At 39.8% G+C, this 17,276-nt stretch overlaps 2 protein-coding genes and 1 pseudogene across 2 annotated transcripts; 2 read left to right on the top strand and 1 right to left on the bottom strand.

Moving 5' to 3' along the window:
* Positions 1–7,068: 7,068 nt before the first annotated feature.
* On the top strand, positions 7,069–9,334 carry LOC133737166 (uncharacterized). Its single transcript, XM_062164776.1, has 3 exons — positions 7,069–8,198; positions 8,286–9,091; positions 9,194–9,334. Exons 1-3 carry the CDS (start codon positions 7,874–7,876, stop codon positions 9,332–9,334), a joined length of 1,272 nt encoding a protein of 423 aa, XP_062020760.1. The 5' UTR covers positions 7,069–7,873.
* A 2,085-nt stretch (positions 9,335–11,419) lies between these two features.
* On the top strand, positions 11,420–15,149 carry LOC133736677 (uncharacterized). Its single transcript, XM_062164267.1, has 2 exons — positions 11,420–11,931; positions 13,232–15,149. Exon 2 carries the CDS (start codon positions 13,255–13,257, stop codon positions 14,842–14,844), a length of 1,590 nt encoding a protein of 529 aa, XP_062020251.1. The 5' UTR covers positions 11,420–11,931; positions 13,232–13,254; the 3' UTR covers positions 14,845–15,149.
* A 174-nt stretch (positions 15,150–15,323) lies between these two features.
* Positions 15,324–16,899, bottom strand: LOC133736678 (UDP-glucose flavonoid 3-O-glucosyltransferase 7-like; annotated as a pseudogene).
* Positions 16,900–17,276: the final 377 nt, after the last annotated feature.

Here is a 17,276-nt window from a genome sequence, read left to right as displayed (position 1 = left end):
GTTCTAAATGTGCTTATTTTGATCCATGTACTTGGACCAAGTCTATAGCTGTCGGTTTGGTTAAGCTAGTCTAACTAATAGTGTGGATGTCACGAGTTTAAATTTCATGGACATCAGAATCAGGGTGGGGTGGGAAGTTACATTGTCATTCAGAATATAAAAAAAATAAAATAAAAAAAATAAAAATAAAAAAAAGTCTATTGATGCACCTTCCCGACTCCCACACCCACATGACCAGATTAAAATTTTCAACTTCATACGACAATTTATCTCGGCTTTGGTGGTGCAGCTGCATCTATTTTGTGCCTTACATCATTAGGGCCTTATAGTGACATGAGTGTTGCTTACCGTTTTCAAGTTCTTACTTTTTAATCCCTCCTGCTAAAACCCTCCTAGGAAGGGAAGCTCGCACTTCTCTCTCCTCTTTCCTTCACCGACTCACCTTCACCTTCCAAAGTGTTGATTTCATTTCCTTCCAAAGTCGCTTTCCCCAAATCTTCCTAATCTTTTAATTTCATATTAACCATCCCCTCCAACCCACTGTTCTTCCCTTTTCTTCATCTTTCCCACCAATTCTCTTCCTCTTCATGTACTCTCCATCAATTTTCTCTCCTCTTCCTCTTTCTCAAGTTTCTGAATCTTTATGGTTCAGCTGCACAACCTCCTCACCCATCAGAATCAACTTAAACGAATGTTCGCGGGTCTTTCGGAGCTCCGATTTTGGCGTCGCATTGCTTGTCTCACATCGGCTCGTTGGTGAATCCGCTGATGTTGATCTCGACCTTACTTTCTTTTTTCTTTTCTCTTTGGTTACTTTGTGGGCTTTCATGTTGTGTGGCTTTCTGATACTAGTACTTGAGGATGTTTTGTATGGCTTAGAGATTTGGGTTGTGGAGATCATTGGATGGGTACCGTGTTAGTTTTCTCATATGGGATTGATTGGGTTGCTTTCAAAGTTGTCGCCGGCCGATCTGGTGACGTTTCTATGTCACCATCGGGTTTGGCTGGTAGCAGTGACGTCACTACGTCATCCCTCTCCTGCTAAATCTGCACCTGGGTTGATGCATGTAGAGCTAGTTGGGCTTGTTTGTGTTTGTTTTCAGTTATTTTGGGCCTCTGTTTGTAATCTCCAGTTTGTTCAATAAAAAAGTTTTCTTCCATCGCCAAAAAAAAAAAAACTTACTTTTAAAAAAAAAAATTATTTGATACGGAGGGACGAGCGGTTGATTTCCAGATGTGATGGCTCTTTCTCTTCGGGAGTGTGAGAAGAAATTTCCATTTGTGAGGCATGTAGTTAAAGTAAGTAAGTTCATCCCTTGCTTGTAAATCACATTATAGAGGACAGCCTCATAACTTCATAAATGTCGACATCGACATATGATAAGTGGTCGAAAATGCATTCACATGTACTTAATTTCTTAGCTATTGAGTGTTTTGTTGGCCTAAATTAATTTAATTATATCATATTTCTGATTTAATAGGTTTGATACTTGAATGGTGGAATTGGACAATTAATGGCCCAAAGGAGTTGCTGTGCTTGGACTTGGAGGTGGACAAGTTGAATTTATTGGTTAATTGCCTTGTATAATTATTTTGAAGGAGGAGATAAGTGTCTCCACGTGACTTGCTCTCCTTCCTTTCTTCTATTCATTGGAAGACACCTTTCCTTTGCCTTGCCGCAGCCCAAGCTCTCCAAATACTCAGAATCAATAACCCTTAATTAAGGGGGAGTGAAGGAAACTGAATAAGTATGAAGAGCCCAATCTCCGTGAAATCAGAGAATCAAGATGGACATCATTTCAAGACAGAAGAAGATCTCCCAATTATACCAGATTCTGAGAAGAAGTGGTGCTTTCATTTTTCTTATGGAGAACTAATCTCCTAGCTAAGGCTAGGGGAGAAACCTTGGATTTCCTATGTAGTTTTCATTAGTTCGATTCGACAAGAACTTCAATGCAAATTCAGTTTTTGGATGTTCAAGTTTAATTTCTGCGTTTACTTTTTGATTGATTGATGGGTATTTGATAATCTATTTCATAGGATCAGCCATGTTTTTCCTATTGTGTAGTAAAAATATCCATGCTTTTGAGACTAAGTAGAGTTGTAGATTGATAAACAATTTCGTTGGAATTGTGTCTTGAGAGGTTGTTGCCATAGGTACAGGTTATACTTGAACTATTCCTAGAGAAATTGATTGGGCTTTGTGTGTTTGAACTACCTCAAATTGGATTCATCTTTAGTGACAGTTTTCTTAAGGACTAAATACTGTTTAGTCCTTGAGCTTTTGACCATAAAACACTTCAGTCCCTGACCTTCTAATTTCACACGTTTAGTCCTTGTACTTCAAAATTTCGGACCAATAGGTCCTTGCCGTCTAAAACCTCTGTTAAGTCGTGGTGAAATATCTATTATGCTCTCAGTTCTTTTTTTTAATTAATTAATTATTTTATTTTTTTGGAAAAGGAAATTTTTTTTCTTCCTTTCTTTCTTTCTTTCTGTTTGTTTCTTCATCATTCCTCTTAGGGGGTGGAGGAGAAGAGATAATTAAAAAGAAGGAAAAAGAAAAAAAAAAGAATAAAATAAAGAAAAAAGAATAAATAAATAAAAGAGAAAGGAATAAATTTATTAGAAAAAAAAGAACTGAGGGCATAATAGACATTTTTCCGCGACTTAACTGAGGTTTTAGACAGCAAGGACCTATTGGTCCGAAATTTTGAAGTCCAATGACTAAACGTGTGAAATTAGAAGGCCAGGGACTGAAGTGTTTTATGGTCAAAAGCTTAAGGACTAAACAGTATTTAGTCCTTTTCTTAAATAAGTTTTGAGGAAAAGAATCGAATTGATATCATTGCATAGGTGATTTAAGGTGGAACCCCAAAACCTTAGATGTGTTCATTGCATAGATGTGTTCATAAACGTCGACATCGACATACTAGTCCAGTTCGTAAGAACCCTCCCAATTTGAATTGGTGATTTTGGTGGTGCATCCTTAAGCGCAAGCCTCATCAATGGATCATCACGGTCGCAATGTTACACCCCAAATCTAGCTCACCCGTTTATTTATTTACGATCACTTACATTGAGCTTTTACTTTCCTCGATTTCTGTTTTAATTATTAGGGAGCCCAAAGAGTTGACTTTTTATAGGATTACAATTTGGGAAAATTTTCTTTTTAAGAGTTATAGAGGACACTAAATCGAGTCTATGGACATGTGGCATGCTTAAATCGGAGTTCATATGTTGAAGTTATGGTCTAAAAAGCAAAAGTTACTATTTCGGGAAACTGATTATAAGTAAAGAATTTATCTTTGGTAAGTTGCTATTTTCAGAAAGTTACTCAAAACCCTATTCACGTTTTCTCTCCAACCAACCCACAAAGTCGACCCGACTGAAACGGATACCCAGCTGTAACTCTGCCGTCCGGCAATGGATTTGGATGTAATCGGTCCCAATCGAATGCACCTTCCTCCCTTTGTCGATCTGTGGTGGTGTAGTGGGCAATTCTAGGTGTAGAAGATGCAGCAAGGCGAAAAGCATCGCGATGGAACCATTTTGGAAACCTGATTAGAACTCACGATTCCGGTAACCAATCGAGGTGATTCTTGTTGGGTATTAGAGTTCTTTGGGTGCTTATCAAACCTTCCAAATGGTTTGAACTGAATCGAAGTATGGAGGTAGAATCGAGGAGTTGAATTTCTAGGGCACCAATTTCTTTTGAGGTAAATTCTCACCTTTCTAAGCATTTATGGGCTTTGTTGTAGTTAGGAAAATGGTTATGTTGAGAGAAAGATTTTAGCATAGGTTTTGATACCCGAATTGAGGGTTGACTTGGTAGCGCGTGAGGGCCCATGGGGCCGCTACTGGCCTTCTAATTTGTCTGGTTGGGTTGAATTTAGCTTGTAGAACTTGTAGATATGATTTTAGTGGAAATCAGAGAAAGTTTGATATCGATCGGGAATTTCCGAAGTTTGGATTTCAATTGTCGATTTACGAGAATTCGGCCATTGGATTTCTCTCGATTCTGCCCTAGAACATTTAAATCGATGAACCGTATTCATGCTTTGATTTACGATTATTGTTTATTGCGAGATTACAGGGAAGCTATTCTGATTTTTGTCTTCGTATATATTCTTTTGCCATACTTGTTGGTGATTATATTACCATGCTAGCATGTTGTACTTGTTCTGTCCTTTTAGGTGATGTGACTACTACCTTCGCGGTGGAGTCACAAAAGCTCTTTTCACCTTTATAGTGATGGGGTGCTGCCTTAGTAGCGGTATCACAAAAGCCCAATACCCTATCCGCCTTAGTGGCTTACAGGTTCGGGAGTATGGGAGTACTTTTGGCCTGAGTGGCTATTACCCGAGCCTGGGAGGCTCACTTGTATGGCTATTGTCTTCTCCTATTTATACTTTGCTATTTTTGACTAGCGGGGCTAATTGGTTTTATTCTTTCGAATGTTTTCCTACACGCTTGCATGTATCGTTGATTTTATAAACATACAAGTGGGAAAATATCATTTATTTTCGTCAACTAATGCATGCTAATTAACATTTTTTTATTTACTTTCTCCTGGGCCATTCTTTTTCAAATGCCCAGTTTGTAGATCAATTTTTTGGCATTAGTAGGAGTTGAGGCATAATACTTGCATTTGTTGCTGTCATCTTGTCTATAGGTTATCTGTTTAACTTACTAGTTGTTATATCAGTTTCTTATCTTAGACTGCTTTGATTACCTTGAGATGTTATTTAAATGACTAAATACTGTTTAGTCCTTGAGGTTTTAATCAAAAAACACTTCAGTCCCTGGCCTCTGAATTTCACATGTTTAGTCCTCGTACTCCGAAATTTAGGACCAATAGGTCCACTCTGTCGAATCTCTCAGTTAAGTGGGTGACCTGGCACACACGTGGACGCCAACTAAGAGCTAAGTAAGCCGGATGGATGGCAAATTCTCCATTATGCCCCTGTCCTTTTTTGCGATCGATTAAGACCCGATCCTTAACCTATTCTCCCAAAACAGCCCTAATTATCAAAGTCATCGATCGAGCTCTCTCACCTCCTAATCCCGCCTAACCCACAAAATTGAAAACCCCAAAGTAAGAAAAAGGAAAAATCTTTTGAATCGGGGGACTGAACCTCAATCCAAGGCGTTTTGAAGCAGTAGAAGAAGCTGGATATAGAGGTGGCGACATGGCTGGAGACGATGGTGATGTTTGGGTTCCAAGAGTTGAAGACGGCGAGCAAGTGGACATCCCTGAATATAGTGAGTTTTCTTTCCATTTTGAACAACATGATGACGAATTGAACTAATTGACGAACTATTTGGATGGTTTCCAGTTTTAGGGTTTTGAACAAAAATTGGGGGTTTCTTTCGGGGTGGTATGTGGGTTGTTTTTCGGTAGTTTCTGATATTTTTGTAAAGAGTTTTGTGTTGGAATGGAAGTTTCGAGTTCTAGGGTTTGAAAATCGAAATTGGGTTTTATGGATTTCTGGGTTTTTGAGTTTAGGGATTTCCACACTATTTTGGGTTTGTGGTATTTGTGAACATGGTTACTTCAGGTTCAGTGTGTTGTGTATTTAAGTGCTTCAAATTTGTGGAGTGTTTGTTGAGAAGGCTGGGTTTAGCTTTTAATATTGTCGGAGTTGTGGGTGAGTTTTTTGCTTTTGCTTTTAATATAATACTGAAAGTGGTCCGTTAGAGGCAGTAAAGAATTTTTTTTTGTCTTTGTCTCCCATGTGTGAAGAATGGCATTTCTGGTCCTAAACAATGTTTCAAAGTGGGTCTGTTTGTCTTTTACCTCTTTATGGAGGCATTCACTTTGCACATTTATGTTTTGGTTCTTGCATGTACAGTGGCTAGGGTTTAATTTGCAAGTTCATTTCTGTTTTCTTGCTTTAGGAGTTAGCACTAATGTTGTTGTAATCCTTATGCAGCTCACCCCGATTATTTCACCATAAAAGTGTACCATGGAGGCTGCATACAGAAGGAGTGTTATGTTGGAGGGAAGTTTGACTACTACGATAATGTAGATAAAGATCGGATGTCATTGGTGGAGGTAGATAACATGGTGAGGCAACTTAACCCGGCTTATGGACAGCAAAGAATCGACTATTGGTATAGGGTAGGCGATGAGCATGATACACTTATGAAGCTGGATACAGATGAGGATGTGGTTGTCATGTGCAGTTCAGTACCGGCATGGAGGCTTATCATACTGTACTTGGACCATGTGGAGCTTCATGAAGTATTCGGGGATTCAGATGACGATGTATTCATGTACGAAGATTTCTTCTTCAGTCAAGGTGGTAAGAGTGGTGTTGTTATAGAAGAGCTTCCTGACTCGCCAAGAAAGAAGAGTGGTGTTGTTATAAAAGAGCTACTGGATGAGCCCAGACCACATTCAAGCAAAGGAGTTGTGATTAGAGAGGTTGAAAACCGTGTACCAACTCAAGCAAGCCAAGCTAGAGGTTTGGATCCAAAAGATAACGGAAAACAGAAGCTTATATAGTACCATTCCAGTGGGAAAAAACCTTCAAAAGGTGACCAGCAAGCATCAAGTGGTTGGGGCCAGTCAAGTATAGGACAAGGGAGTAGTGGTATTGGTTCAACAAGTGGTGTGCAAGGGTCAGGTGTGGTGCAAGGGACAAGTGGTATAGATGGTGAGGATTTTGGTCTACATGATATAGATGTGTTGGACTATATATCTTCAAACCTTTGGTGGTGGTGAGGCTGATGTGGAGATTGAGGATGTTGGATTTGCACAAGGGGGCAGTGAGGAGGCAGATTCAAGTGAGGATGAGGATTATGATCCTCAATTTGATGATGAGCATTATGACCACTATGGAACTGAGGATGAAGATTGGTTGGAAGAAGCAGGGTTGAAGGCAGCTTTAAAAGGCAATACTTCAAGGGTGGGATCAAAGGGTCAACAGTCAACAGTGGAAGAGGATTTAGGGCACTTTTCTGATGATAAGGATATGTTTAGGGAGGATGGTTCAGATGATGAACAGCTGCAATATGCCATTAATTCTGATGGATAGTTAGAGGGTGTGGGGATTGAATTCAACCCTCTAACTGATATGAAAAAACCAAAGTTTTGCTTGGGAATGAAGTTTGCAGATGTAAATGTATTGAGGGATGCCTTATGAGAGATGGCAATTCAGGGAGGATGGGAATATGTCTATATCAAGAATGATAAGACCAGGTTAAGGGTGGTGTGCAAGGAGGATAACTGCCCATTTGTTTTGTTTGCCTCAAAAATGCAACATGAAAGCACTATTCAGATGAAGGAGTATGTACCAACTCACAACTGTACAAGAAAGTTCAACAATAGCATGGTTCGGATGAGATACCTAACTGCAAAGTTCAAGGACTAGATTGCTCTTAACCAAGAGATAACACCAGGTTTATTAACTTTGACTTGTTTCTAACCACTTATTTATGGTTCTGATATATTTTTTAACTATTAGTTCTATTTGGTATTTTCAGATTCTCTAGCTAAGACCATGTCAGCTACCATTAGAGCTAGAGTTTCAAGGTCCCAGGCTTATAGAGCTAAAAGAGCTGCCATGTTGGAGGTTGAGGGATCCATTAGAGAGCAGTATGCTAGGCTGAGGGATTATGGGATGGAGCTGCAGAGGGTTGATCCAGCAACAACAATAGACATAAAATGTGACTTCAACAACCGGGAGAAGCTACCCATATTCAAAAGAATGTACATTTGCCTGGGAGCTTTAAAGGAGGGGTTCAAGGCTGGATGTAGAGCAGTTATTGGACTTGATGGAGCACATCTTAAGAGTTGCTTTGGGGGTCAGCTTCTAACGGCTGTCGAATTGATGCCAACAACACTTCTTGGGTTGTGGCATATGCAATGGTGGAGCTGGAAAGCAAGGATAGCTGGACTTGGTTTCTTGAATTGTTGGTGAATGACCTGAGTATTGAGAATGAAGGTGCAGGCTGGACTTTTATTAGTGATAAACAGAAGGGGTTGAAACCTGCATTTGAGGATGTTGTCCCATCTGCACAAATCAGATTTTGTGCAAGACATTTATGGACAAACTTCACCAAGCTCTTTCCTGGAAAGGTTATGAAGGATCAGATGTGGAAAGCAGCAAAGTCGACAACTTTGCCTTACTTTCTAAAAGAAATGGAGGAGATGAAGTCCATTGATGTTGATGCTTATAATTGGTTGACAGGTACTTAGTCTCCACTTAAGTTTCTGTTTATAATGTTTAATGGACTGTTTGTGATTTTTAGTTAAGGATTTTGTTTGTTATTTGTAGCACCCGAGAGGCCACCCAAACATTGGTCCAGAGCTTACTTCAGACCAGGCAACAATTGTGACGTCCTCATTAACAACATGTGTGAGAGCTTTAATGGCCTTATTGTACACGCAAGGGGTAAGCCACCTATCACAATGTTTGAAGAGATACGGATGATGAAGTTAATGAGGAGGGTTCAAAGGAGGAAAGACAAGATGGCAGCTTATGAAGGAACTATCTGTCCAAAGGCCAGAAATGTTAGAGAGAAGAATAAGATCAAGGCTGCTGAAGACTGCATTTCAACATTCAATGGTGGGGACCAAGCAGAAGTGGAGAACATTGAGGGTTCCAAGAATGTTGTTGACCTTGCTGCAAGGACATGCAGTTGCAGGAGGTGGGATTTGACTGGAATCCCATGTAAGCATGCAATTTCTGCCATCTTTGGAAAGAGGGAGGATGTAGATGCATATGTGGCCGATTGCTACCTCAAGAGTACATATATGAGTATCTACTCCAACCTGATAATGCCTGTTAATAGCATGGATATGTGGTCAAGAAGTGAAGAACCAAGCATCTTACCTCCTCAATATTCAAGGCAACCGGGTAGGCCAAAGACTAAGAGAATCAAGGATGCTTCTGAAAAGGTTCAAGATGGTGTTGGGAAACTTGGAAGGGTGCAAAGGTCACTCAAGTGTAGCAACTGCAACCAAGTAGGACATAATCTCAAAACTTGTCAAAGGCATTTGCCTTCAAAGGAGAGGAAGACTTCTGCTGTTTCTAGGAAGAGGAAGGCAAATAATGAAGCTGATCAAGGTTCTGAAAATCAGGTATACAACTTTTCATTGCACTTTCTTTGTAGTTTCAATTGCAAAGTTTAAAAGTTAATTGTGTGATAAAAAGCTATTTCATATGGTTAATGTTTGCTGCAGTCCAAGAGAGGTAAAAAGGGTCCTATGACTGCCAATGAGTTGAGGCAGAAAGTGAAGGAAAGAGCTCAGTATCAAAGCATATGTTGCATGCCATTTTTACTATCTACTGCACTTAAAAGTCTCATTCTCAAGTTAAATTGAATCTATTTTTTTTTATTGTGTGTCTAGAAAAAGTGGGTTGCAATGAAGGCAGCAAGTAGATCTGCCCCAACAAGAGGGAGGCCTAGACAAGCCACATCTGCCCCAACTACCTCAAGACCTGTTCAAGCTACCTCAACCAGCACAAGTTCAAGGCCTCCACAAGCTCCTAGGGCATCAACCAAGCAAGTTGCAACACCAACAAGATCATCTCAAAGGATAAGAGAAAATTCAGGTAAAGGAAACGAAAAATAGGTCTGCAAATTGATGAAGTGTTGGGCTGCCAAGCAAATGAAATTAGACATCCTTTTTTTGTGCAACCTTGTGCTGTGCCACTTGGTTGCTAGTTCTAATCTTTTGATAAGATGATTAGAGCTAAAGTATATGCATAATAGAACAGTTCTTGAGGATGTAATGCTCTAGTTTTTGTTTTTTGTATACTAGAGCTTCTTCATTGGCTTGCTGCAGATTTTATGGATTAATATGAATGAATTGGCAGATAATGGTATTTTCCATACTTTGGTGATTTTTTTTTGTAAGGATTTTTCTTGTGGTATTGTGGCATACTATCAGTTTATATTGGAATTGGCAGATTTCTGCAAAATTTGTGCAATTCGCAGATGGCTGCAAAATCATGTGTAATTGTCAGATTTCTGCAAAATTTGGAGGAGGTAATTTTAGGGGAATATATGAATGATTTGAAGGGAATTTAAGCTGCAGATGGGGGATGATGAAGCAAGGGTCAATTTGGACAATTTACTAGTGACATGGCATGCCAGCAGCTGAGTTGGCATGGAAGGAAACGCCATGTCAGCCACTTAACGGCAGCTTTTAATGGACGGTTAACGGAAAGGACCTATTGGTCCTAAATTTCGGAGTACGAGGACTAAACGTGTGAAATTCAGAAGCCAGGGACTGAAGTGTTTTTTGATCAAAACCTCAATGACTAAACAATATTTAGTCTTATTTAAACTCGAAGTATTTATTCAAGGTCTATGACCTGACTACGAGAGAATGTGGAGATTTGTATTGAATAAATTTGTTGACCTTACCTATTAAATCTCTTTTGTCTTGGGAATTAAAAGTTGAGATGTTTTTACTTGGTTGTGGAGTTGATATTATTTGGGGAGCATGGTGGCTCCAAAAGTATAAGGGTGGATTTTGTTTGGAAGTGTATATTGTGTTTTTTACAGGTTTTGATAGTCCACTTTTAGGGAAAATTCTGCCGTATTTTTTATAGAACTTCTCTGAAAGTGGACCTTGCAAGACCACCTCGGGTTTTAGGTGTGAAATCCGGGGCAAATCCTGTCACACAATGTCACAAGGGATTTTTCAATTTGCTATATCCAATTTTGTGTTTGGTTCTGATCTTAAACTTGGGTTGTGGTTTCATGAATTCATAATTAGAGATGATGATATAGACTGCTTCATGAAAACCGAGGGGTGGTAATGATGCTGGCGATGGCTCCAATAGTGATGATGACTTCAAGTTGAAGCCCATGGTGGCTAGGGTTTCTTCTTGTGCCATAGGGTTTGGTTTTGGTAATGGACTTGAGCTTAGGAACCTGCTAGTTAATTAACTTAATTATAATTTAGTTTTCACTATTTTAATCTTATGGGTCATTCCTGCTCCTAAGGGAGTGGCCCATATGAATTGAGAAGTCTTGGTAACCACACAGATAAATTTTGATACGAGGTGTGACATTATTTTTAGCTCACTCTATACTCGTTTATCAATCTTTTTGTGCCTTAGCGCTTAATGTGTAGTAAGTATAATATTTGTGTGGAGCTTACTTTCATCGAGCCACAATATGACGAGTTTATTTGTATAACGTTGCCACATTATCAATAAATTTATTGATTCTCCATTCTCATTTTTGTGCTAGATACGAAGAATTTAGTCTGCAATTTTTAAACAATGATTTTGACACGCCACTTTGCTTTACCACGTATCTTTCATTTTTTTAAACCATAATTTTATTGATGTTTTGTTTTTTTATGGCAATCAATTTCATTGATGGATTTGATGTTCAAGAAGACATAAATAGAAGCATGTACAGCCAATTTGCCATTAAAGGCAAAGGAATATAAAGCCGTCCATATAATGGCCGCAGTTTTCAGAAACAATACAGAATCTAAAAAGCTGTAAAAGCCCCTTTGCCTCTGTATCTCTTTATCTATGATTCTTTGAGGCTTTGAGCATTAAACCACCCCACAAACTCACAACTCTCTCTCTGGGCTTCATCTTGCAAAAGCCCAAATCCACAGTTTTGCTCAAAATCAAAAGTCTAGGTGCCGAGTTTCAGTCAAGTCTTTAACTCCAAATCAAACTCATCTGGAATTTCCTCTCCCAAAACTAAAAACTCCCCATAAATCCCCAAATCCCATTCGACCCCATAACAAAACTCCCCATATATCCCCAAATCCCATTCAACCCCATAACAAAGGCTTCGATTCTTTTCTGGGTTTTCGTTCAATCCCAGATTTCGATTCCTCTTCGTTAATTATCGAATCGGTTAGGGCTTTGCTTGATCGGTAGGATCCAAGTTGCTTGGCTTTTCGGGAAAGTATCGAACTTTGTAGAGGAGCTCTGCTATGAGGTAACCCTTTTCTCCATCTGTTCTTATTGCTCTAAAGCTCTATTCTTTGGTTGAATTTCTCATAATGGTTTTGATCGGACTATCAAATTGGGGTTGGTTTTAGGGTTCTTATTTGGTCGAAGCTTTTTGATTCATTATCTGTCACTAAGTTTAGCAAATATTTTAGGGTCATGTTATTGATTGTCAGAGTGCTTTTCTATGCTATATGATTAATTGAAGTTATTGATTGCGATCAATTCGATCCGAAAGTAGTTATCTTTTATAATAAAATGGCCAATTGCATAGTTAATGAGAGTATATATGGCTAATATCTTGTTGGGTTGCTGCACCAAGCTGTGATCAATAGTTCACATCATCTATTGCAAGCTTGGTGCCTTGAAACATTTATGAATTTGAGTAAAGCATCCATACGTTCCAGCTACCTGTTTGGGGGATCTGTCTGGTTGCTTTAGCTATACGGAAAAGGGTGTTTAGGGAATGTGATATGAGCTGGGACATTTGAAGCCCAATTGTGTGACTTCAGTGCTGTAATGGTTGTGTTTTGGGTCATCTAGATGAAAGAAGAACAAGATAATGTTTAAGAGTGTGAGTGGGATGACTTTGGTAGATTTTGGGATGGAGTTTGCTTTGGGTTTGGGGCATAGCTCATTTGCTATTCACTTAGATTGGATTGCAGCAGTTGGTTTATTCTGTTGCTCCTAAGCTTTGTGTTTCTTCCTTGTTTCCTGGTGCTTCGATTGCTGTAGCTTGGGGTTCTTCTAAGTGGATGTCTTGTCCACTTATTTGTAAGGTTTCTTTCGATCAACAATGAATTTCACCATTACTAAGAAGAAACTAAAAGAAAACTAAGAAAGGAGTAGGAAGGGTAAGAGGACCAAAAAAATTGACACCAAGGGACAAGCTTGAGCCCTGAGGTCAATAATAGAGAGAGAAGTATCCAGGATTAAGAGAAAGAGAGCCCTGAGGTCAATAATAGAGAGAGAATTATCCAGGATTAAGAGAAAGAGAGCTGACAGAGTGATGACAAGTAAAAGAGAGGAGAGTTTGGAAGAGGTGTTTGATTGAGAGTGAACATGATTGGTGAGTAAGAGCGATGGGATTCTAGAGTGAGAGAAGCACTTCCTTTTTCTTTTTTTATAAGATTATGAGACATGATACAACTTTGTTGAGTGGCTGGTTTACCTTCAGATAACTCTGCTTCTTAAAACGTTTGTTATCTATATCACGGGATTCAACTTTTGCTTGAGCTTGTTGTTTATAATTTGTTTTTCTTATCATTTTCTTTTATCTGCGTAAGCAGGTAGGCTTGAGTTTTGAGCTGTGATGGCTTGCCAAAATACATCGACATCAATAGTGCCTTCAGAACCGTCCGAGCAAAGAGGATCTTATATGCTAGATGCAAACGTGAACGCACTTCAAGCTCCAATGAACCAGCCAGTCCGAAGCTTCTGTGAAGGTCCTGTGGCTATCCTTTGGGATATTGAAAACTGCCCTGTCCCAAGTGATGTTCGTCCTGAAGATGTAGCTGGTAACATAAGAATGGCTTTGCAGGTACATCCTGTAATTAAAGGAGCTGTTGTTACGTTTGCTGCATATGGGGACTTTAATGCCTTCCCTAGGCGGCTCCGCGAGGGATGTCAGAGAACTGGTGTTAAACTCGTTGATGTTCCAAATGGAAGAAAGGATGCTGCTGACAAGGCCATCTTGGTTGATATGTTCTTGTTTGCCCTTGACAATCCTCCACCATCTTCCATCATGCTGATATCTGGGGATGTTGATTTTGCTCCAGCGCTCCATATACTTGGGCAACGTGGGTACACAGTGATTCTAGTAATACCTTCTGGAGTGGGCGTTTCATCTGCTCTCAGCAATGCAGGAAAGTTTGTGTGGGACTGGCCTAGTGTGGCTCGTGGAGAAGGCTTTGTGCCTACAACCAAGTTTCAAATGCATCCTCGTGGAGGACAGGCTGATATTGCTGGCTATTTCATGGGTTGCCATATTAATGATCATATGGATGAAGAAGAAGCTATTTTATACAGGGGGATCTCACAAAGCTATTACAATTCAAGAGATTTTTCAATAGTGTCACAATCTTTATCTGAATATAACAGTAGTTCCTTAATGATGCCTGGCGGTCCTGCTGCCTTGAGGTCACACAGTCTCCCATCGGGTCTCAATGAAGTTCCTGCTGGACCTATTATTTCCACTGATCAAAATGAATCTACTTGGTGGGTTCAACCAGGGGACCTAAATGGTCTGAGGGCACAGCTTGAAAAGTTACTTGAACTTTCTGGAGGTTGCATGCCTCTTACTCGAGTTCCTTGCGAGTATCAGAAAGCTTTTGGAAGACCTCTCTATGTATCAGAGTATGGTGCATTTAAGCTTGTTAATCTGTTTAAGAAGTTGGGTGACACAATGGCGGTAGATGGTAAAGGGCATAAGAAATTTGTTTACCTCCGAAACTGGAAAACAGGCCCTAGTGCCCCACCTTTGATTTCAACTGGGAAGGATAATAGTAGGAAAGGGAAGGGGACTCAGGAAGAGAGTATGGCTATTATTACAGGTAATGGCTCATCAGATGAGTTCTCAGAGGAGGAAAGAGTAGTTGTAGAAGAACATGATGACAGGAGTCAAGGACAGACCAATATGAGAACAGCAGGTAACTGTGAAACTGATGACCATAACCTAGAGCACTTCAAATATGAGTTGCAGGAGATTCTTGTTAGCTACTCTTGTCGGATTTTTTTGGGTTGTTTTGAGGCGATCTACCAGCAAAGGTACAAAAAACCCTTGGACTGTCAAAAGTTTGGTGTTGATCAACTGGAGGAGCTGTTTAAGAAGGTGACTGATGTGGTGGTGTTACTTGAAGAGCCTGTTAGCAAGAGGAAGTTCCTGGCTGCAAGCGTTGGCTGACAAAATCAGCTTGCTGTTGTTTTTAGCAATAGTCTGATGTTTTCAACTTGTGTGTGCGCCAAAGGCTTTAGGTATGCTTATGCAGCCTGGTGTTTCTTCCTCGCCTTTTTTCAATTTTTTTTTTAGGACACAGAGAAAAAAAAAAAAGATGACAGTAGAGGCTGGGAGCACGTTTTTTTATGTTCAATGTGTCCCGCATAGAATTGATGTTTACTACTGACATTTCTATGCAAGACTCATGCCCAGTCATTTGTAACTGATCAACTGCTAATGGGAGATCTAAATGTAAATTTACCTGTATGTTACTTTTCTGTGTGAGTATAGTAATAAACAGAAGTTAAAGTCTGCTGCACCCCCAACAAATGCTGTATCTATGATTCTACGTAACACATTACTTTAATTGATACTTATCATTGCATGTAATTGATCAACAAATGCTGTAATGCTATATCATATGCTTTGGTTGCTTCAACAGAATCAAGACTTAAGGGATTCGGGACTTTAACTCTTCAATTAGAGCAGTTAAATTGCGGTATGATGAACCACCTTCTTCAACAGCCCATGAGCGCTTTAGCTCTGCTTCTCATTGCCTCTGCTTCATCACCCACCATGATTTCAGCGACAGCCTTCTCTATGGCCTCCCTCTTCACACTGGCTTCGCTCTTCGCACTTTCCTCCTCAAATGTAGCCCACTTTTCAGCACCAACAGCAACCCCAATCCTAAGTAACTCTGTCGCCAGCTTCTCATTGTAAAACTGCTCTCCGGACACCGGCCACGTGATCATTGGAACCCCAGCAGACACTCCTTCAAGGATTGAGTTCACCCACAATGAGTGACAAAGGCCCCAGTTGCTTCATGTTCAAGAATTAGTAGTTGGGGAGCCCAGCCTCTCATTATGAGTCCCTTACCTTCCATTCTCTGCTCAAACTCTTTAGGCAACCACTCTTCTTTATCATGCTTTTCCTTCTTCACAACCCAGATGAATTGCTGCTGAGAAGCCTCAAGAGCCAAGGCAATCTCTATGAGCTGACAATCACTGAAATTGGTGAGGCTTCCAAAACAGATATAAACAACTGAATTTGGTTCCTTAGAATTAAGCCAATTCATGCACTCGTGTACTTCATCAACAGATCCTCCCCTTCCCCTCTCTGATTTATCTGTTTCTGCCTTGTTGCATAGAGAAACCGCGCCGATATGCCATGATTTCCTGCCAAAAACTTTCCTAAAATGATTTGCATAATCCGGTTCAAGTTCATAGAAGCTATTAACGATACTCCCATAGCTCCTCGATCTCCTGAGCCTCTCCACATGCTTTGAGCAACTTGGTGAGTTCTGTTTTGCCATCTAGATTGAGATAAGCTGGTACCTGGTTTCTTGTGGTCTTGATCTCATCTGGAAGACTAGGAATAACGAAAGATTCTGAATCAGATGAAACCTTCATGTGAGGTTGGTAGAGTATCACACTCTTCAAAGCACACAGGGCGAAAAAACCAGGTCCGTGAAAGATGAGCCTCGGAATCCCAAACATGGCAGCAACATCTGTAGCCCAATAATATAAAGAGTCTGCAACAAGGCAGTGAGGATGATATTGTTCTAGAATCTGCTCTACCTGAGGTGCAAGCAGAATGCAGGCTCTGTAGAGATTTTCTTTCATCTCCCGGGTTGTAGCCAAATTTGCACTTTCAATTCCTTCAGGCAACCCAACTTCGATAGATGGAAATTTGATGACAAGAAGGTCAATTTCTAATCCCAAACTTTTGCTTGATTGGATTGATTTGGAGATGAGTGGTGCATTGAAAGGGGTGGTTATAATGGTGGATTTGGAACCACGGGAAGCGAATAGTTTGGCTATGTCTGTGAGGGGTAGAGTGTGGCCATAAGCCATGAAAGGAAGGAAGAAAATTTGAAGCTGCTGATCTGTTTTGGTTTCCATGGGAACTTGCAAGAGAGTAGCTGCTATTGCAGAAGCAAAGCAATGATGATGGAGTTGTGGAAAAAAGGTTGAAGTGGAAAGATTGAGAAATGTAAGGTAGTGAGTGACTTCCACACACCACCCTCCCTTTCTGGTTACAGTAGTCTCTTGCAAATGTTCACATCTTTTTGCTTTTTTTTTTTCCTTGGGAAGTTCACTTATACATTTGACTAATACTTTTCAATTTTCATACTACAAGTCATGTGCATTAAGCTGCTATTTTTGTGTATGTGTGTTTGTATGTATATTTTGTAGGGTAGTTGGACTTCTAAATTTAATATTTAGACCTCTAATTTTTTTTCAATTATTAATAGACTTTGTTAAGTTAATATGAAAAGATAAATAAAGATAAAGAGAAAAAAAAATGAAAAAATAAATAAATACTCTTCTTACCTAGGGCTGTCAATTCCGACACGACTCGAAACCCGCACGAAATAAAGTGGGTTGAACACGCACGAT

The sequence above is a fragment of the Rosa rugosa genome, chromosome 3 (genome assembly GCF_958449725.1).
Source record: "Rosa rugosa chromosome 3, drRosRugo1.1, whole genome shotgun sequence".
NCBI classification, from domain to species: Eukaryota; Viridiplantae; Streptophyta; class Magnoliopsida; order Rosales; family Rosaceae; genus Rosa; species Rosa rugosa.
This window is presented reverse-complemented; position numbering and strand designations above follow the sequence as displayed.